Source organism: Brassica napus, chromosome C3 (genome assembly GCF_020379485.1).
Source record: "Brassica napus cultivar Da-Ae chromosome C3, Da-Ae, whole genome shotgun sequence".
NCBI lineage: Eukaryota > Viridiplantae > Streptophyta > Magnoliopsida > Brassicales > Brassicaceae > Brassica > Brassica napus.
This window is the reverse complement of record NC_063446.1, coordinates 45,277,408-45,299,078: the sequence shown is the minus strand read 5'-3', so window position 1 is coordinate 45,299,078 and position 21,671 is coordinate 45,277,408. Positions and strand designations below refer to the sequence as shown.

At 32.3% G+C, this 21,671-nt stretch overlaps 2 protein-coding genes and 1 long non-coding RNA gene across 4 annotated transcripts; all 3 read left to right on the top strand.

The window, feature by feature from the left end:
• The first annotated feature begins 389 nt into the window (after positions 1-389).
• Positions 390-3,415, top strand: LOC106377194 (asparagine synthetase [glutamine-hydrolyzing]-like). Of its 2 annotated transcripts, none has more exons than XM_013817374.2 (10): positions 390-627; positions 952-1,090; positions 1,174-1,269; positions 1,349-1,681; positions 1,752-1,913; positions 2,020-2,322; positions 2,401-2,466; positions 2,621-2,788; positions 2,873-2,980; positions 3,076-3,415. In XM_013817374.2, exons 1-10 carry the CDS (start codon positions 548-550, stop codon positions 3,307-3,309), a joined length of 1,689 nt encoding a protein of 562 aa, XP_013672828.1. In that variant the 5' UTR covers positions 390-547; the 3' UTR covers positions 3,310-3,415. The 2 variants fall into 2 exon arrangements, with proteins under 2 accessions (XP_013672828.1, XP_013672827.1); XM_013817373.2 differs by having other exon boundaries at positions 2,401-2,535.
• An 8,924-nt stretch (positions 3,416-12,339) lies between these two features.
• Positions 12,340-14,338, top strand: LOC125583950. Its single transcript, XR_007320958.1, has 3 exons — positions 12,340-12,973; positions 13,076-13,480; positions 13,589-14,338. It is a non-coding gene; the product is annotated as an uncharacterized LOC125583950 (long non-coding RNA).
• Positions 14,339-19,990: 5,652 nt separating this feature from the next.
• LOC106374970 (E3 ubiquitin ligase BIG BROTHER-related-like) lies at positions 19,991-20,834 on the top strand. The gene has a single exon (XM_013814880.3). It carries the CDS (start codon positions 20,036-20,038, stop codon positions 20,672-20,674), a length of 639 nt encoding a protein of 212 aa, XP_013670334.2. The 5' UTR covers positions 19,991-20,035; the 3' UTR covers positions 20,675-20,834.
• The last annotated feature ends 837 nt before the right edge of the window (positions 20,835-21,671 follow it).

Genomic DNA, 21,671 nt, shown 5'->3' with positions numbered 1-21,671 from the left:
GGTCCTCCTGGGTGCGGTGGCTCCTGTGACAATCTCATAACTCTCTACGATTCCACATTTCCTTTTTAAACTTTATGATCTTATTGTTTTGGTGAAGAAAACAAAGTGGACAGCTGGGTTTTATAGAGTTTATCATGAACTTCTTCGATTGGATGTGGACCTTGACAAGCTGAAAGTCGTGGGCCTGAAATTGGGTCATTACACTTTAGTCGTCGGAAAATAACAGTATTGTACGTAGGCCTAATTATACGTGGCAACAACTGGTCAGAGTTATCCGGTGGAAGGTATAACTAAATTGGCCCCTCGACCCCTTCGAATGAAACGCGACATCACAGCGCCGTTTGGACTTCCTATAATAGAGCGACCGCTTGCAAAAAAAAAAAGACATGCAACGCGAAAGCCGAAACGCACTATGTGCACTTTACTTCTTCGCGACAACTGTCGGTTTTGTTTTTATTTGGACTTTTATGCTCTCGGAAATTCTATTTTACATTATTCGTGATCTTTCATTTCTGCACCTAGACTAAAATTTTAACGACAGGAAAAAATGTGTGGGATTCTTGCCGTTCTAGGATGCACCGACGATTCTCAGGCCAAGAGAGTTCGTGTTCTTGAGCTTTCTCGCAGGCAATTCTTCTTTTCTTTGTTTTGTTTTCTCTTCGGTTTATTTAAAATAAGAAACGGCAAGTTTGATGTTAAACATCATACGATAATTAATTATATTTGTTTCAGATTATTATTACAAAGATTTGATGTGATCTAATACCATTTTGTAGTATAATTCTAGGCTCTTTTTGTTGAACTTGACAGAAACAATGATGCTTGAGCAACTCAATCGTATCCCCTGTGAATAGTTTGTGGATCTCTTTAAAAAAAATTGTTGGTTCGGAGAAATTATCAAATATTTAATATTTGATTTTAATAGTTTATCTTTTCACAATTTGGTTATAGACTGAGGCACAGAGGACCTGACTGGAGTGGAATATACCAGCATGAAGACAATTACTTGGCCCATGAACGTCTAGCGATCGTCGATCCTGACTCTGGTGACCAACCTCTCTTCAACGAGGACAAGACCATTGTTGTCACAGTACGCTTCATGATCTTCATCCATTTGGAGCTAATAACTTTTTTGATTTTTCTTGATGCTGATAATGTTATATTGTTCTGAAGGTTAATGGAGAGATTTATAACCATGAGGAGCTGAGAAAGGATCTGAAGAATCACAAGTTCCGTACCGGCAGTGATTGTGACGTCATTTCTCATCTGGTAGATGTGATTTCATTCTGCTAATTTACTGGTTGTTAGATATTGATTGGAGTTTTTTTGTGTGTTTTTCGAGATATAGTACGAGGAGCATGGTGAGAATTTTGTGGATATGTTGGATGGAGTCTTCTCCTTCGTGTTGCTGGACACAAAACATAACTCATTCATGGTAGCTCGTGACGCTATTGGTGTTACTTCACTTTACATTGGTTGGGGACTAGACGGATCTGTGTGGATATCTTCAGAGATGAAAGGCTTACATGAGGATTGTGAACATTTCGAAGTGTTTCCTCCAGGTCATTTGTACTCAAGCAAATCAGGAAGGTTTAAGCAATGGTACAATCCTCCTTGGTACAACGAGTCAGTTCCTTCGACGCCTTATGAGCCTCTCGCAGTTAGACGTGCCTTTGAAGACGTAAGAAAACTTGCACTTGAAACAAACTTAAAATCTCTTCTTTTTTTGATTTGTTTGGTTTTCTCTGTAGGCTGTGACTAAGCGGTTGATGAGTGATGTTCCATTTGGAGTTTTACTCTCAGGTGGTCTTGATTCTTCTCTTGTAGTTTCCATCACTGCCCGTCACTTGGCTGGTACTAAAGCAGCTAAGCGATGGGGTTCTCAGCTTCATTCCTTCTGCGTCGGTCTTGAGGTGTGTTATATATAACAGAGGTCCTCTGTTTTCAAAACAGAGTGAATAGTGCTTTAAAGTTTGAATTCAAATTTAGCATCGCTTTTTGTTTCTTATTTCCTGTTAGGGCTCGCCGGACGTGAAGGCGGGAAAAGAAGTGGCGGATTATTTGGGGACGGTGCACCATGAGTTCCATTTCACGGTGCAGGACGGGATTGATGCGATTGAGGATGTGATTTACCATGTTGAGACATATGATGTGACGACAATTAGAGCTAGCACGCCGATGTTCTTGATGTCCCGGAAAATCAAGTCTCTAGGTGTTAAGATGGTTCTCTCCGGTGAAGGTTCTGATGAGATCTTTGGAGGGTATCTTTACTTCCACAAGGCACCTAACAAGCAAGAGTTTCACCAAGAAACCTGTCGCAAGGTAGAATTTTCAATTTAATCACAAATGGACATCATCAAAACAGAGATCTTTTAAGTTTGTGTGTGTGTTGCCTTGCAGATCAAGGCTCTTCACAAATACGACTGTTTAAGAGCCAACAAAGCTACCTCTGCCTTTGGTCTAGAGGTGCGTATTCCATTTTTGGACAAAGAGTTTATCAACACAGTAATGTCTCTTGACCCTGAATCCAAAATGGTAATTGAAATCCCAAAACGCTAATTCAACACCTTCTTTCACAAGTTAAGATTTGTTGAAGAAATGTTCTATATGGGTCTTTTAGATCAAACCAGAGGAAGGAAGGATTGAGAAATGGGTTCTAAGGAGAGCCTTTGACGATGAAGAACGTCCTTATTTACCAAAACACATTCTCTACAGGCAGAAAGAGCAGTTTAGTGATGGTGTTGGCTACAGTTGGATTGATGGCCTCAAAGCCCATGCTGCTGAAAATGTACTACAAAACAAAATCTCGTATTGATCTCTTCTGTGTAGCTAAATTCTAGTTTAGATCTGATTGTTTATGTTCTGGTTTTAGGTTAATGACAAGATGATGTCGAACGCTGCACATATCTTCCCTCACAACACTCCACTCACCAAAGAAGCTTACTATTACAGAATGATCTTTGAGAGGTTCTTCCCACAGGTGAAACTAGCTAGCAAATTTCCAGAAGATGTATCGGATCTCTTTGGTTTTGTTTTAAACATATTTACAAACTTTGGAGCCGGCTTTTTAAGCAGAACTCGGCAAGGCTAACTGTTCCTGGAGGTGCGACCGTGGCGTGCTCGACCGCAAAGGCAGTGGAGTGGGATGCAAACTGGTCCAACAATATGGATCCATCGGGAAGAGCCGCTATCGGAGTTCACCTCTCGGACTACGACGGCAACAGTAAGGTGGCAGTGTCATCGCCTTCTCCTAAGACAGTTGAAGACACGCCGATGATGATGGGACAAGGAGTTGTGATTCAGACTTGAGTTTGAAGGGGGAAATGGAGGGATTGTGTGGTCTTATAAATATGCTGTCCTATTGGATTTAAGTGTTTTGTAAGATTTTCGGAATAAAAATGGTTTTCTTTTTCTCTAATGAAGATTTGAATATGAATGACCTTTTTTTTTTGTATTTTGGTAAGATTTGAATGGGATGTTTGTATATAATTCGTTGTACATCAACCTTATTAAATCACTTATATATTAATTGAGAAGCATTACAACATTTTTTTTTGTAGCCACGTGTTATCATTAGAATGATTTTTATAATCTTTAGGTTGGTCCATCTAAATATATAATAAACTTTTTATTAAACTTAACCATAAATACATAAATATTTGATAAAAATAAGTATATCTTATATTATATTTGTTTTATTTTAAATTATTAAAATAAATTAAACAACCAGATTAACCATATAATATAATAAAATTTAGATTTTTATGTATATATTATATTTTTAATATTTTAAAACAAGTATAAATTACTAAAACTGTTAGAAGTCTCACATTCAAATTTTGTGATCCATGGTTTAAAATATTTGTTATGGCATAATACAAATGATTACAAAATCATATAAGTCAAAAGTCTCATTTAATAAGTATTAATATTAAAAAAAATATAAATATAAATATATATATATATATATATATCATTTTAAATTAAACTATATGCCATATAAAAATCTATAAATATATTAATTTTGAAATTTACTTTGAACAAATTTTTTTTTATAAATATATATATATATATATATCATTTTATTTTATTTTTTAAATATTATAAATTAGTTAAACTATTAATCCCACAATAAAATTTTATTATCAGTAATTTAAAGTTTTTGATATAACATATGAGTAAAAATTATCATTTAATAGATATTAATATTAAGATATATTATATATGTTACTATCATTTAAATTTAATTATATATCATATAAAATAGAAAAATATTTTTTTGGATTATAAAATTTATTTATATGTTCACACCAATTTAATTATATAAGTAACAATTACTGATTTTTTAATTATTAAATATATCTTTATTATTTCATAATATGTTAAAAAAGTATAATACATAAAATATTTTATATATATAATGTTCATTCCGTACAAGACGCAGATCTTAACCTATTATCTTATTAAAACAGGAAAATTACGTGGGGATTAACTTGTTTCTAGATGAAAAATAAAAAATAAAAACTATACTCTATAACAGACGTGTCTACAAACTTAATATTATTAATCACTTCCCCAAAATTTATCTTATGGTAAGACATAAACAAAGCCAATCTAAACAAACATTTCGGTCGATTATATATTAATATGATCGTCTATATCATTTTCTATTTAATCTATCTAATTAAAACATGAAGATTGTGTTGGGAAAACTTGCTTCTTGGTGAATTTTTTTTTAAAACTATACTCTATAATAAATGTGTATACAACTTTAATATTATTAACTACTTCCCTAAAATATATCTTATCTATAGTAAGACTTAAACAAACAAATCTAAAACAAACATCTCGGTAAATTATATATTAATTAAGATCTTCCATATCATGTTTTATTTAATGCGATTAATAACAAATTAGGTGGTTGCCCGCAAATTTGCGGGTATAAATAATTTAAAAAATTTAATATAATATAATATTTTATGTCTTTGATCTGCAATAATATAGTTTAATATTTTGAAACTGAATGTGAATTTTTGGTTGATAATTTTTTAATAAAAATATTTTATTTATTAATACGTTTTAAATTCTTAAATATGATTTATATAGTATTTAGTTAGATTTCTTACATCTTTTACAAAATAATATTTTATTAAATTGTTTTATAGCATTATCGTTAGAACATGTATATATAGTTGATTGGTTTGTATATCAAATTTTTTGTCCATAAAAATTATTAAAATAAAAAACATTAACTCATGTGACAAATAGACCTACACTTGCAACTAAAGTATAAAACACAAAAGTTATTAAGAATAAAAATAACTATATATATGTGAATTCTATTAATTTGATAAAAATGTAAGAATAATAAAAAAAATTAAAAAAATTAAAATTTTAATATAATATAATATTTTGTGTCTTCGATATGCAATAATATAGTTTAATATTTTAAAACTGAATGTGAATTTTGTGGTAGATAATTTTTTAATAAAATATTTTTAATTATTAATACTTTTTAAATTCTTAAATCGGATTTATATAGTATTTAGATAGATTTTTTACACTTTTTACAAAACAATATTTTATTAAATTGTTTTATACCATTATCGTTAGAACATGTATATATAGTTTAATTGGTTTGTATATCAAACTTTTCTTCCATAAAAAATATTAAAATAAAAAACATGAACTCATGTGACAAATAGACCTACACTTGCAACTAAAGTATAAAACACAAAAGTTATTAAGAAGAAACATAACAATATATATGTGAATTCTATTAATTTAATAAAAAGGTAACTATATTAAAAATTTCATAAATTTTAAGAATGTACTTTTATTCATAATATTCTTTGGATTGTTTTATGACTCATGTAATTTTGTGGTTATTTTTTTTTCACTACAAGAAAACGTGCCAATAACAACGAAGATTTACGACGAAAATATTTCGTCGTAAATTTACATGGTGTTTACAACGCAGTTACGAGAAGACTAACTTTCGTCGTAAATGACATAAACTTACGACGAAATATGTTCGTCGTAAAATCCATGTAAGTTTACGACGAAAGTACGTAGAATGAGAAATACGTCGTAATCGTTACATCGACATTACAACGAAACATGTTACCGTTATATTTAGGTGAAAACATGTATTCAATGTGCTAACTTACCTAATTTCTTCGTAAAGTCGTTGTAAATATTATGTTAAAACCATGTAAAATCCATGTAAAACATTCCTTGTAAAATCGTTGTTATATTTCAACTACCCAACTCGAAAATTTCTCTATATATATGTCATTTCCCACAACTCTCTTCCTCACAACACACAAACGGAAAAAAAAAGTCCGAAAAAATCAGTAAAAAAATGATTTAAAAAAAAATGGCCGGTGGCGGTAGTATTTACGAGTTACGGAGTTGGATGTATTTGCACAAAGATTCCGACGGGAGGGTGACGAACGAATTTCTGAGTGGGCTAGAGACATTCATGCACCAGGCGGGCTGTACACCGATCACGCAGGAAAGCGGTAAGATGTTCTGCCCCTATCGGAAATGCAAGAATCCATAATTTGTACGTAGTGAAACTGTATGGAAGCATTTAGTAAACAGATGATTTACACCACAGTACTACATTTGGTATCAACATGGAGAGGGTTATGGGGGAAATGAAGCTAGTAGTAGTAATAATAATTTTGAGGATGCTCATCATAGTGAAGAACCGAATCATTTTCATAATGAATATAATTATCATCAAGATCAGGAGCAGATGGTAGATCATGATAGGGTTCAAGATATGATTAGTGATGCATTTTTAGAAACAACTACAACAATAGCTGATGGAACTGGAAATGTAGAAGAACCTAATTTGGATGCAAAAAGGTTTTATGAAATGCTAGATGCTGCAAATCAACCAATCTACACTGGTTGTAGAGAAGGTCTCTCTAAATTGTCTCTAGCAGCTAGGATGATGAATATTAAAACGGATCATAATTTACCTGAGAATTGCATGGATGCATGGGCGGAGTTGTTTAAAGAGTATTTGCCAGAAGACAACGTGACTGTTGAATCTTATTATGAGATTCAGAAATTGGTTTATAGTCTTGGGTTACCTTCGGAGATGATTGATGTTTGCATCGACAACTGCATGATCTACTGGAAAGAAGATGACAAGTTAGAAGAGTGTCGATTCTGCAAAAAAACCACGATTCAAACCGCAAGGCCGTGGGAGGAATAGGGTACCGTACCAAAGGATGTGGTACCTACCAATTACAGACAGATTGAAAAGATTATATCAATCTAAGAGGACTGCTGCGTCGATGAGGTGGCATGCGGAACATGTCCAGAGAGATGGTGAGGTTGCACATCCATCAGACGCAAGAGCGTGGAAACATTTCAACAAGGTACATGCAGATTTTGCTACAAATATTCGGAATGTCTATCTTGGGTTATGCACCGATGGATTTAGTCCATTTGGAATGTCTGGTAGACAATATTCTTTGTTGCCAGTCATTCTTACGCCGTACAATTTACCGCCGGATATGTGCATGAAACAAGAATTTCTATTTTTGACCATATTAATCCCTGGGCCGAAGCATCTAAAACGGTCTCTTGATGTTTTTCTTCAACCGTTGATAGAAGAGCTAAAGCAATTGTGGTCAGAAGGGGTGAGGACGTACGATTGTTCCTTGAAAAACAATTATACGATGCGAGCAGTTCTGCTGTGGACGATAAGTGATTTCCCTGCTTATGGGATGTTGTCTGGCTGGACAACACATGGAATATTATCTTGTCCATATTGTCTTGGATCGACGGATGCTTTTCAACTGAAGAATGGTAGGAAGAGTTGTTGGTTTGATTGTCATCGTCGCTTTCTTCCACTTGCCCATCCGAAACATCTAACTTCACATCATACTACTTTGCTCCAACTGTTCGTACAAGAAAAAGAGTTCCTAGAAGATATGATGATGGTGGAGTACCGACATCATATCCAATTGATGGTGTTCCTGACATTTTCTGTGAAATTGCACGGTTTGGTGGTAAAACGAAAGAAGTATGGTGGTCATGTGAAGAGGATAAACATAGTGCCCACACTTATATTCTGCTCAACTGCGAGGATGCAGTGACCCGTTACTTTGAAAGGTAAATATTTTTGTGAATGTTAATTATATATATTGAAGTTAATTATGTATGACTTGATTATTTGTTTAATTTGCAGCATGTTTGTATCTCAAGTTGAAGAAGCAGTACCAGGAATATCTGCAACTGATGTGGACACACGTAAAGATAAGCACTTTGTCAAGTGGTTAAAATCACAGGTACGTAATATATCTCATACATTGATTAATTAAGTAAGTGTTTTGATACTTCAATATTAATTAAGAATATCTGCTTTTTGCAGGTTGATTATGACGATCCTTATTATCCCGTATGGTTTCACGAATTGGTTCAAGGTCCAGTTGCAAAGGTCACCACATCACCTATATATTTCACACGAGGATTTACCTTTCACACATACGAGTATGGGAGACATCGGGCAACGAATAACTACAGAATATGTGTGAAAGGTGAAATAGACTTTTACGGGATCTTGCAGGAGATTTTTGAAGTGGAATTTTCGGGGTTATTGAAGCTAAAATGCATCCTCTTCAAATGTGAATGGTTCGATCCTGTTGTGAACCGAGGGATTCGGTATAACAAATTTGGTGTTGTGGATGTCAATTTTGGGAGAAGATACAACAAATTTGAGCCTTTCATTTTAGCTTCACAAGCCGAGCAAGTTAGCTTCGTTCCTTATCCTCAGCTTCGAACTTCCGGGATAAACTGGTTAGCTGCTATCAAAATTACACCTCGTGGACGCATTGTCGCTGGAGAAGAACCGCCCTTGCAAGAAGAAGACGCTATCAATGAAGTTGAGGTACCAGAACAACCAACTGATGAAATCCTTTTGATCGACCCGCAAAACTTTCAATATGAAGATATTCCCGAAGATGCGACAGATGAAGCACGTGAAGACGAGCTCGAGAGAAGCGACGATGATGATTGTAATGATAGTGATGAGAACGAAAACGATTTAGAGTGATGTAATATTGATGAGAACGAAAACGATTTAGAGTGATGTAATATATGTAACAAATATTGTATTTCTCTATTGTAACGTATGTTTAAAGAAATATTGTTTTTTTACCATCTTAATGTATGTGTAACAAATGTTGTTTTATATAATATGTATTTCTTTAGTTTTTAAAAAATCATTTGGAGTTTTAGGGTTTTAGAGTTTAAGTTGGAGAAAGAGCAAGAGTAGTAGAGAAGAAGATATGATGTTAGATGATATGTGACTTTGAGGTTTAGGGATTTCATTCTCGGTGTTTAGGGTTAAGCGTTGTAAAATCGTCGTAAACGGAAAAACGCGGGCCTGGTAACTTCGTCGTAAACGGATGTTTCGACGTAATTTCGTCGTAAACCGAAAAACGCGGGCCTGGTAACTTCGTCGTAAATGGAAAAACGCGGGCCTGGTAACTTCGTCGTAATATAACGTCGCGTTTACGACGAAACGTTTTCTATATATTGAGAAGCCGAGAACGAGGCTGCCTCGTTCATTCCTCCCAAACTCATCTCCTCTCCCTCTAAGGTACACTCTCTTTACTCTTTTATTTTTAAGTTAGTTTAGGTGATTAATTAGTTAGGTAATTAGTTTAGGTTATTAGTTAGGTAATTAGTTTAGGTGATTAGTTAGATGACGGAATACTATAGTTTAGGTGATTAGTTAGGTAACGGAATAATTTTTTAATTATGTCGTCATAATTGATTAAATTTATTTAATTTTTTTTTAGATGGCTCCTAGAAGGAAACCAGCAGCACCTACTTATGCCCAGTTGTTTGGCGATGGTTCCGGTACATCTTCTTCCGGTCCATCGTCTTCTGATGCAGTTCCAGACTCTCAGACTTCTCAGAGAGTTTTTTCGAGTCCTCCTCTTCCACCGCAGATGCCTCCACCTCCTCCTCCAGCGGCTGCACCTCAGCCTGTCCCAGAAGGTGCAGTTCATCCGGATTTGCGTAAGCCTTCATATTCTCCATTCGCGAGATATACGGTGGAGGATTTGCTTGTCCAGCATGGACAGGAGGGTTTGGATGTTCTAGACCCCGATAGACCCTGAGGAACTTATTGGTAAGTTATTAATTTTTATTACATTAAAATTTAAATTATTTTTATTTTCTAACGGTTAAATTATTTTTTTTTCAGGTTTGGGGCTAACAACTGTGTTAGCCGGAGCATTTCGGCGACGATTAAGGGTTACTACGACGGGGCATATCCGAACTGGAGCAAGACACCAAATCACGTTAAGATCACGTGGTTTAAATGTTTTACGGTAAGATTTTTAAATTTAATTAAATTTTCACTTTTAAATATATATATATATATATTTAATATTTATTATTAATTGTAATTTTTTCAAAATTTTTCTGTTTCAGCAAAAGTGACATTGGTCTTTGGGAATCACCGAGAGGGTGAAGGCGGAATTCGTTGCAAAGGCAAAGATCCGCCTCTGCAACACAGTCTCCGATTGGAAGGACAAGTGGGAGATCTACGGGTATGAGGGAATGCCCACTGAGCTCACGACGGATGTGTGGGATGGCCTCATCGCCTATTGGGAGCACCCCTCTTCGATCAAAAAGGCCAATTCGTGCTCGGCTTCTCGAAGGACGAAGGATAAAGATGGTCATTTGCCCATGCTTCACAAAATCGGACAAAAACCTCATGCAGGAGTCCGTCTAGAAGTTGTAAGTTTTGTTTAAAATATATATTTTAAAATATTCAATTAATATAATTTTTAATATTTAATTTAATTTTTTTTTTGTAGTTCGAGAAGACGGGAGTCTTACCAACTCTGTCTCACCTATTCAAGATGACTCACGCCACATCTGACGGAGTTTTTGTGGATCCTGCATCTGATAAACTCTTCCAAGCAGTGGCTGGTCGAATTGAAGAACGGGAGACGCAACTAACCCAGGAGTCTCCCGATGGATTACCAGTCACATTGTCCACCGAAGAGGCTGACAGAATCTTCGAAGAAGTACAACTTAAAATTTTTGTTTACATTATTTTAAATATTTTAACATAGTTAACTAAATTAATATATGTTTTGATTTTATAGGTGGCTCCTAAAAAGAAGGGACGGATAGTCGGTATAGGCTCTATTAACGAAGTTGCAAGGGCAACTTCGTCATACACTTCGAGACGGGATGAAGAGACTGCTCAGATGAAGGCTTGATTGGATAGCCAGCAGGTTCGTTTAGACTCTCTTGAGGACTTGCTAGACGTGATGGCCGTGGGAAACTCGGTTATGCAGAGAATGTTGAGTGAGAGACGAGCCGCTCTTGGGTTGCCAGTACGAGATCCCCAAGAGTCCGATCCAACCCGTCAACAGCCGAGCAATCCCACCAACTACTTCGAGGATATGTAGTTTTTTTTTATATTTCTGTTGGTATTATGAATTTAAATATTATTGTATGACTTTTAAATGCCTTTTAAAAATATGTTTTTCAATTTCATATTTCGTTTTAAAATTTAAATTATTTTAAATTCTGAATATTAAATACAAATTAAAATTTATTATATACTAATTAATAATAATATAATAAGAATCGATGTAAACTCCTCGTAAACATTACATGGAGTTTACATCGAATGTTTACGAGTGATTAACATCAAAAGATTTACGAGGGTTTTACATCGAAATGTTTACGAGTGATTTACAACGAAAGTATTTACGTGTGCTTTACATCAAAATCATTACGTGGGCTTTACCACAAAATCTTACGTGTCGTTTACGACGAATTCTTTCCCTGCGCTTTACCAGGAATATATTTCGTCGTAAGCGTAACGAGTCGTTTACGACGAAACCTCCGTTACGACGGACGTTTAACAACGAAACGTCTTTCGAGGTTAATTCGTCGTAACACCCCGTTTACGACGAATTTACAACAAATACTGCCCTAGTAAAAAATATGTTTTCTTGTAGTGTTTTAAAATGATGAACTTGTGAAGAAAATAATATTTTGCGATTGATTCTGATTTGATAACATTTTTATAACCTCTTAGAAACGAAACTATACAACTATAAATAATTAATAAAATATTTATAAATTTTACATTTTATGAATTATTTCTCAGAAATTTAAAAATCCTTATAAATAACTCAAGAAAATAATTTCTTATCTATGAAGAATAATTTATAAACTTAAAAAAAGATTTAAAATTTTATAAAATATTTCTATATATTAATTAAAATTAAAAACCATCGATAAGAATTTATAAAAATATTTTATGAAATTGTTAAATCATTTTTTAATTTTAAATAATTTACAAACATGTTAACCTTATCAATGGTTATCAATTTTATAAAATATTTAGAAAAATATTTTAGAAAATTATTAAATCATTTTAATAAGTTTAAATAATTTACAAATCAGTTAACATTCATAAACATTTTCTAAACTCCTATAAATGAAGAGAAATTCTTCCTTATAAATGGTTTTATAAATCTTTATAACATTTTTGTAGATCTTTAAATAATTGATTTGTATACTATTATCTTTATATATAAAGAAGACCTTGAATCACTCTCAGGAGGTCCAGCTCAAATGCCACGTCATCAATTTGTGCTCTGGTGATGCAACACCTATCCTCATTAATCAAAACGATGTGCTCCATTGTATTTCCGTACGGGCTTTTTTTGTTTTGGCAAAGTTGGGCTTCGGTCCATTTGTTGCTTCCTGCGAATATTATCAGAAAGCGCTACCCCGCTAAACCTAATCGTCTCCTTTGTTCATCTGATCTTGACTTCGGCGGCGAGAATGACGATTGATCGTTCTCCTTCTCCCTGTAACGGAATTCGACTTTAATGGCATTAATACAGACGCCCAGTACGAGCCCTTCAATGCGTCGTTCCGGCGGCGAGATCTCTGCTATAAATAGGTTGGTATTCTCCTTCTAGAGATCTTGCTCTCTTCATCTCTCTGCTATATATATATCTTTTATTCTCGATCTTCTACTCATCTCTCTCAATGGCCACTCTAGGGTGTTTTTTTTTCTCTGATTTGAAGGTCGGGAAGTGTTCATCGGTTGTGGAGGCTAGGCACTATAGGGTTTTTTCTCCGGGCCGCGATCAGACTTAGCTGTTCTTCCTCTTCTCTAAGAATGAATCATTTAAGGATTGCTCTTGCTCCGCGTTTCGTATTTGAATATAATTTTTTTTCCCTGTAATGGCATCGCTACAAGTTCTATATCCAGCTTTGATTTTGTTTCATGAGTCAATTTATATGGATTGAGAAGGGAAACACAAGGATTTAATATGTTGGTTATTGATTGTTTAAATTAGTAATACAAACAGGCGTTCTCTTCCATCTCCTATGCGCAGTACAAGAAACACCTTGGAATCTCACAGTAACTTATCTTTCTCTCTTCTTCAGTTTGAGAGATAGGGTAAGTGGATGAATTAAGCTGCAAACTAAAACATTGAATCAGAATGCACCAAAAATATTTACTTTTATCTTTGCTGTTCTTGATCTTTCCAGAAACTTTTGCTTGCAGATACACTTAAGAGGATATTCTAGAAACGTATACCATGTGAAGGAGAAGATTCTGTAAATTGCAACTTTTTTAACTCTTTGAAAGAGGTCAGCGAAACTTTTATTTTTGTTAATACTAATGTAACAATGCATACTGTACCATTATATTTCACATTGTCGAACATGTAAAGATTTTGTTACCTTGCACAAGTGCTGATTTTTCTTTACAAGTGTGTGGCTTTCTTCCACATTTTAATGTATTACTATCTTGGGACAATACCGTTTACATCTCTGTCAGCCACCATTATCACGATTCCCTTAAGTTAAGTTAAAAAGGTTATAAAATTCTATAAGCTGTGTTAGGTGTATAACTGATAATGATGGCGAATGATATTGTGACCAATTTGTCATTTATTCTGAAATTGATTGAAGAGGTTGCAGAAGCCAAAGGATGATTATCTTTGACTAAACTTATGTTTGCACCACTGGCATGTGTTTGCTAACAAGTTTATATAAAGGCCAAACGACTTTTGTAGTTGCAGATATTAGAGACTGATTACTGGTTAGAGATCTAGGACGACGAGCACCAAATCCCCACGAAAGATGTTTTCTCTACATAGCCGAATATGAAAAAAACTTTGTACTTATTCTCTTTCTTAATTTTCCAAATGGGCTATAAATTTTCTGGGTTTGTTTGTTGTTCTAAATAGTTGTATCATTTCGTAAGAATTTTGGCGTAGAAGATTAACATTTATAATATTTAAAACTTCAATTTTGATTCTTTTATCATATCTGGACGAGTGTTTTTAAAAGAATTAAAGGAAGGCAAAGTCAAGTCATGAGATCTACATGAGCAAAACATACTGATACGAGCTTATTCCCAATATGTTTATGATCAGTCGAACCTTTAGTTGAGTTTAATAGAATAAATTTTGTGGCTTGGCCAAAAATTATGTTTCAATATGGATGTAAATGTAAATGCTTTAGAAATGGATTAAAAATCTTAATGATAATTTTAGTCTAACTTAAGATAATACCCAAGAGTCCAATACTTTCTATGAAATATAAAAATATGTTAAATAGAGTATTTACTTTCTTTCAATATTTCTTCACTTTTAGTCTTAGAAGAATCCAAAAAAAATTCAAAATAAAGATGTACAAATTTCCACGTTGAACCTGTAGTTTTCATAGCCATAAATTGATAAGTTTATATGGGAACACATACAAATACTTTACTAATTTTTTTTACTGAAATCATATATTTTACACCATGCGTGTTCCATCACTTGCTTATTTTTAAGTTTATATAAGAACACATACAAATCACATAGATAATAGTCACATAATGTTAATTTTCATGCATATATTTTATATGCACCTGATGTTTAAATAAACTCTCTCTTATAAAAACGAAAAAGATCAATTCTTCAGTTCCTCAAGTCCATCAACATATTTTCTTGAATTGATCGTGTTCCCGACGACAAAAAAAACATGAAAGGTAGTGAATACGTTGATATATATATTTTCAACTTAATTTCTATGGTTCTTCTTTTCCTCAGGTTCTCATCACCACCTGTAAATTATTTTAGATCAAAGTTAATATTATGTTTTTGGTATGGCATGTGAGTTTCCTGGATTGAGTCCACCAGCAGCAGATCCAAAGGGTTTAACAAGGTTGAATGCAGTTGGCGGCAAGATGAAATGATTAGATATGTAGGTTTAACAACAACAGATGAGGGGAAGAAAATTAAAACTGATGAGAGGCAAGAACTGAGAGATAATCTTGGGAAAGAAGAGGAAAATATTAAGAGCTTTGAAACAGTGGACAAAGCGTTGAGAAGAAAAAAAAATTAAAGGCTGACATGGAAACAAAGAAAACAATGAAGGAAGATCTTTACACAAATCTGAACAAAAAAATTTCAAATTGTTTGAGAGGATCATGCATGTACGATACGAAAACTATAGTTTCCTTTAAATAGTAATTTTTTCAACAAAAAATAATAATTTGAAATATTAAATAAATTTTAGAATATCGCTATATATTAATATATTTCCTACTAAATACTTTCTAATAATAGTTACATATAATATATTTGAAATACACTTTACGTATAAATATCTTAATGTAGTTTATTTTTGGAGATTTACACAAGATTCCTTAATGGTAAATCACTTAATATTTCATTTTTCATGTCTAACTACATTGTTTTTAAATTATATTTAATGCTATTATATCGAGTTTGCATATCTACATTATAATAATATGATTATGTTGTAAAATACCTTTCATATAATTAAGTTTTCATCATAGTGGTCAAACTTTATAGCTTTCAAAATCTGGTAAGATAACATGTTAAATTATATTTTTTAAAAAATTTAATATACAAACATATTTACAAAATATGAGATGGTTTCTAAATGGACTGAGATAAATGGAACAAACTTAAATAAGACGGGTTTTGAATTAAATGAAATTTAAATTGGGGTAGTTTCTAAACGGAACGGGTTAAATGTGGCATGTTTTCCTATTATAACATCTATAACAAAACATTTGATATGTTCTCATTGGATTTTTATCATGTAAAATATCTTCCGCAACGGATCAAAATATAGTTATTAATTATATATGAGGTGAAAACCTGCGCCTTACGCAGAAAAAAGACGCGAAATGAATATTATATATATAAATTACTTTCAAATATTATTATTTATTTTGTGTTCATTTACGTATTATAAAATAATAAATATATTAAATCATTGAAAAGCGAATAACTATTAAATATATAATTAAATTGTAGTAAGCACATAAATCAAAACAATCCATTTTGTTTATTTAAAATAATTTTTATTGGTAAATAAATTAAAATAATTATTTTATTTATTTTATATGTTATATAGTTATATTTAAATGATATTGACATAGATAAATATTCATAAGATATATATTATATATTTTAATATGAATATTAACTGAGGCTTCTTACCCATATAATTGTATTAACATTTGTATATTTGTTGTTCCAAAAAAAATTAAACTATTAATCACAAAATTTTCAATGTGAGATTTTTAATTATTTTAGTAATTTAAAATCGTTTTTAACAATTGAATGCAAATTTTAAAATTAACATATTTATGTATTTTATATGGCATATGGTTTAATTTAAATAATATATATATATATATATATATTTAATCTAAATGTCTATTAAATGAAAATTCTTATTCATATGATTTTATGATCATTTGTATTTTGTTATTAAAAAAAAGTTAACCCACTGATCATAAATTTTTTAATGTGAGATTTTTAACAGTATTAGATAGATATACTTTTATTGAACACACAACGTACATATCCAAATGGAAGATGAGAACCATCTGATTAAAAACATGCAACAAAAAGATAGATCAGTGAGAAAGACATGAGACAAAAATGAAAAATTCATATAAAGTTTGATGTTTTCAAGTCAAAGAGATTAGAGTGAGTTTGGAGAGTTTTTGGTTGGGAAAAAGATAAGAACTTTATGCAACATGAGATTACCAAATGAGAAAATATAAGACATAAAAACTTACCAAAACGCTCAGATCTGTTATGAAAAGGAGACATGGGAGAAGACTCCGTCAGAAGACTTCCAGGAAGTTTTCAAGCCCATTATATTTTAGAAGAGAAGTCTTCCAGCCCATTATATTTTAGAAGACTTCCGAGAAGACTTCCGAGAAGACTTCCCGGAAGTCTTCCAGATCTGAAAAACATGCATATTCAAATCCAAATCTGAAAAATCTGCATATCCAAAAACGTTCAAATGGCTAAAAAAACAGAGAAAATGAGTGGAAGATTAGATAGATCTACATTTATAGAACACACAAAAATACATATCTAAAACTAATAGATCTAGCTTTAAATGAGTGGAAGATAAGAACCATGTGATGAAAAACATGCAAACAAGATAAATTAGTGAGAAAGACATGAGACAAAAACAATAAATTGATATAAAGTTTGGTGTTCATAAGTTCAACGAGATTAGAGAGAGGTTCGAGAGTTTTAGAATGAGAAACATTACATTTTTGTTGCAGCCATTTGAGAGGAGGAGAAAAAATGTGTAAATTTTTTTTTTATATAGAGAGGCAAAAAATCTAATTAGGTTAAATATTTTCGATTCAGAAGACTTTCAAGTAAGTATTCGAATAGAAGACTTTCAATTAAGTCTTCGAATAGAAGACTTTCAAGTAAGTCTTCGATTAGAAGACTTCCTACACGACTTACTTGTAAGTCGCCCATAAGACTTCAATATTTTTACCGTGAAACTAAAATATTTTTAGCGGGAGTAGTCTAAAAGTCTTCTAACCGATAATACTAATCGCAGACGACATACCTGTTAGTCGTTTAGACCCTAAACATAACCCCTAAACTAAATTAACTAACTAAACATTTCATATAATCAAATTAAACTTAAAAAATGTTTACTATAGAAAGAAATAAACATATATAGGTAAAAATTTAATTTTTCAAAAAAACATTTAAGCTTTCCAAAATCTAACCCTAAGAATACATACAATATTACAATATATGTTGCCAAACCTTAAACCAAAGAATATCATGAGTCACTACTTTCACTCTTCTATGTTGAAAACAATTCAATTTTATTATATCTTAATTTATATCACTTAAAACTGTTTATAATTACATGATTTTAATTTTTCACTTGTAAAAATATATTTTTTTTTTAATTTATAAATTATTGTTAAGTTCAACTACACCATAAGAATTTCCTGGAAGTCGTCTAGACGACTTACAGTATCTCAGAAGATTCAGACGACTCTTCGGAGCTATATTCGTAAAAATGAGTTATGTTTTTTTTTGTTTGGTCACAAGGTGCTGGCTGTAATTTCACAAGGCTTTTATGTTAGTTTTACATTTGATTCAAGTTTGGGTATAGTTTTGTATTTAAAATCAAGTTTTGAGTCATATTTGGCAAATCCCTCTTGCGACAAAATATATTGTCACAAAACGTCCTAAATAATTACAGAAAAATGTCTCAAATCGTGTAATCTACCACTGTCATAACTTCAAGAATTTGTCTCATTGTTACCAATAATGGTCAGAAAAATGTTACTAATATTGTTACCATAAATTTTGCTCATTTTATATACCTGATTTATTTATAAATTAAATTAATAAAAAAGACTGAAATCATATTTGAAATTTGAAATTAGTTTTATTCAAAATAATATTATACGATACAATACAATAAAATAGATTAATTATATTAAAAACACACACACACAAAATAAAAAAATTCATCTAATTCTAGTAGTCTCAGCGACCACCACCACTGAAGCTTCGTTTTCTGCCACCATCATTCTCTTTCACTGAATCTCATTACCGATCATAGATTTCTCTTTGACATATTAACTGCCTGGATATTCTCGGTTACAAATCCGATTTGTTTTACCTGTTCGTGCATTAGCCAGAAGATTTTATTAAGAGGATTTTCAGAATTTTAAAAAGCCGACATTCCTGTGAAGAATAAGGTGATGACTGATGATATTACCTTCAAAAGAAGAACACTGCAAGAATTTTCATTGATGGTGTTGTCAACTCATTGTTTGCGGACACTACCATTTTAATGATTGTGTTCTCCAACATCCCATACTTGAACTCCCCTTCCGTGAATAGCTGGAACCACCTCATGGTCAAAAACTTCAATGGACATAGTTGGGGCGGTACTACAAGATGGCCGCCTCATCAGCCCCTGAGAAACTTTTTATCACAATGAGACTGAGATGTTTCAATAAATAAGAACAAAGGTATACAACAATATCATTAGATCCCTTTCCTGTATAGATTGAAGAAACTTTAAATCGTTTATTAATTTAAATAGTTTATATGTTTGATGAATATACATGCAATCGTAAGAAACATCTATTAAAAATCTGATCCACAATATAATTATTAAATAATATAATTTTAGTAATTTATATATCTTTTTCTAAGATAAATATATATTGATCTAACTTTTAATATTTTATATTTAATTAATACAAATTTAAATTTAATTGATACTAATTTAAATATTTTATTTAGGATATTTAGTTACCAAAAATTAAGTTTATTTGAAAAAATAGTGTTGTTTTATGTGCATACTTATTCAAGCTTATTTTTTTTTAATATATAAAATATTTTATTAACTTATTTAATTATATTTATCATTTATATTTATGACTTTTTGGAAGACCCAACGTTAAAGAAAATGCAGACCTGATCTGTAAACTAAATTTTAATGCATTACTTTGCTTACAACAGTGATAAAGGATACCCTAACTTCTTTCTTATGTATTACTTTGTACTGAGGCTTTCTACATTATTCCTGTCTTGACGCTTAAGTAACCTTATTGCATGAAACTTATTTTCGTATAAATCTTAGAGCAAGGCTCTTCCTAACCACAAAACAAGCTGCTTCTTCTTCTCCTATGGATAACCAAGAAGAAGATCCCAAGCAACCTCCAAACAAACTTCCGGATGATCTAACCCTCTTCGAGCAAGCAAATTCAGAAGTTGCTCTTGCTGCCTCCCAAGCTAATTCCCATTTCCCCCCTCGTATCCATGATTTGGCCTCCTCAAGGTTTTCCATGATGGAAAGTGACGGAGAATCTGAAGAAGAAGGCGACGAAGGAAGAAATGACAACTACTACGAGTATTTCGATAGCAATGGGTTTGGAGAAGACGAAGATGAAATCAATGATTTTCTTGAGGACCAAGAAAGCAACTCTTACGTTGAGGAGGATGATTTCCTGGAGGAAGAAGACGAGATTGACCCCGACCAGTTGTCTTACGAGGAACTGATTGCACTTGGAGAATTCATCGGAGTTGAAAAACGTGGCCTGACGCAGACCGAAATATCCACGTGTCTGAAGCCATCTAGCTACGTATTTTCACATAACAAAAACGAGATTGATCGTTGTGTGGTTTGCCAAATGGAGTTTGAAGAAGGAGAATCTTTGGTCATACTCCGACTTTGTAACCATTCGTACCACTCTGAATGTATAACCAAATGGCTTCAGACAAAGAAAGTTTGTCCCATTTGCGGCTCTGAACCATCTCACGGATAAAATCTCGGAGATATTTCAATCATCGATTAGAAACACGTCGCCAAAATTCATCTTCACTTTAAAAACTTGAAAAAGTTATATACATTCTTCAGTTGTACTTGTCTCATAATCATACAAACTTCGTCTTGATATCATACATCGCAATTTATACTTTTAGCCTCGTGAATGTTTCTATACGTGAAATTTTAGTCTCTAGTTACATTAACCCATTCTATTCATACTTACCAGGGCATTGCCTCCGCACTTGGGGTTAGGGTTGGGGTTGTAGACATAGTTCTTCTTTCATCTCAATATTTGTTAGGATTATTGTACCTGTTAATTTTGCGTTTTGGGTTGGTTATTGTTTTTCAAGTTTTTTTATTGTTATAGGGTTATAGTTGTGATGATGAACTGTGTATGCACTGTTCTCCATTCATGAAAGACTAAACTGTGTTAGTAATGTAATTGATATAGTTCATAGTGTTGCCTGATGTATCACTGATACTTATTATTTGTTTGTCTTTTTAATTTGTTACTTGTACTGTTGAGATTACATAAATTATATTAGTGTTGTTGAGAGTACTTTTTGTTTCTGGATATTTTTTCTGCAGTTTAGTTGTGTAAGTTGTGTGTATTGAGTAATAATTTATTATTATTATTATTATTATGTTGGTTATATGTTATTTTTATTTTTAAATTTGTTGCTTTCATTGTGTATTGATGTATCACTGATACTTATTATTTGTTTGTCTTTTTAATTTGTTACTTGTACTGTTGAGATTACATAAATTATATTAGTGTTGTTGAGAGTACTTTTTGTTTCTGGATATTTTTTCTCCAGTTTAGTTGTGTAAGTTGTGTGTATTGAGTAATAATTTATTATTATTATTATGTTGGTTATATGTTTTTTTTTATTTTTAAATTTGTTGGTTTTACCAAACCTTTAAAATAAATACACGAAGACTTGTAGAAAAAGACTATAAAATGAGTACAATTAGTATTTGGGCCTTAATGGGTT

Bases quoted from the DNA above. Each gene is read 5' to 3' on its own strand.
- LOC106374970 (XM_013814880.3), top strand. From the start codon at position 20,036: ATGGATAACCAAGAAGAAGATCCCAAGCAACCTCCAAACAAACTTCCG.
- LOC106377194 (XM_013817373.2), top strand. From the start codon at position 548: ATGTGTGGGATTCTTGCCGTTCTAGGATGCACCGACGATTCTCAGGCC. The intron at 2,536-2,620 runs GTAATTGAAATC...TGGGTCTTTTAG, and splicing joins TTGACCCTGAATCCAAAATG to ATCAAACCAGAGGAAGGAAG. The intron at 2,789-2,872 runs GTACTACAAAAC...TTCTGGTTTTAG, and splicing joins AAGCCCATGCTGCTGAAAAT to GTTAATGACAAGATGATGTC.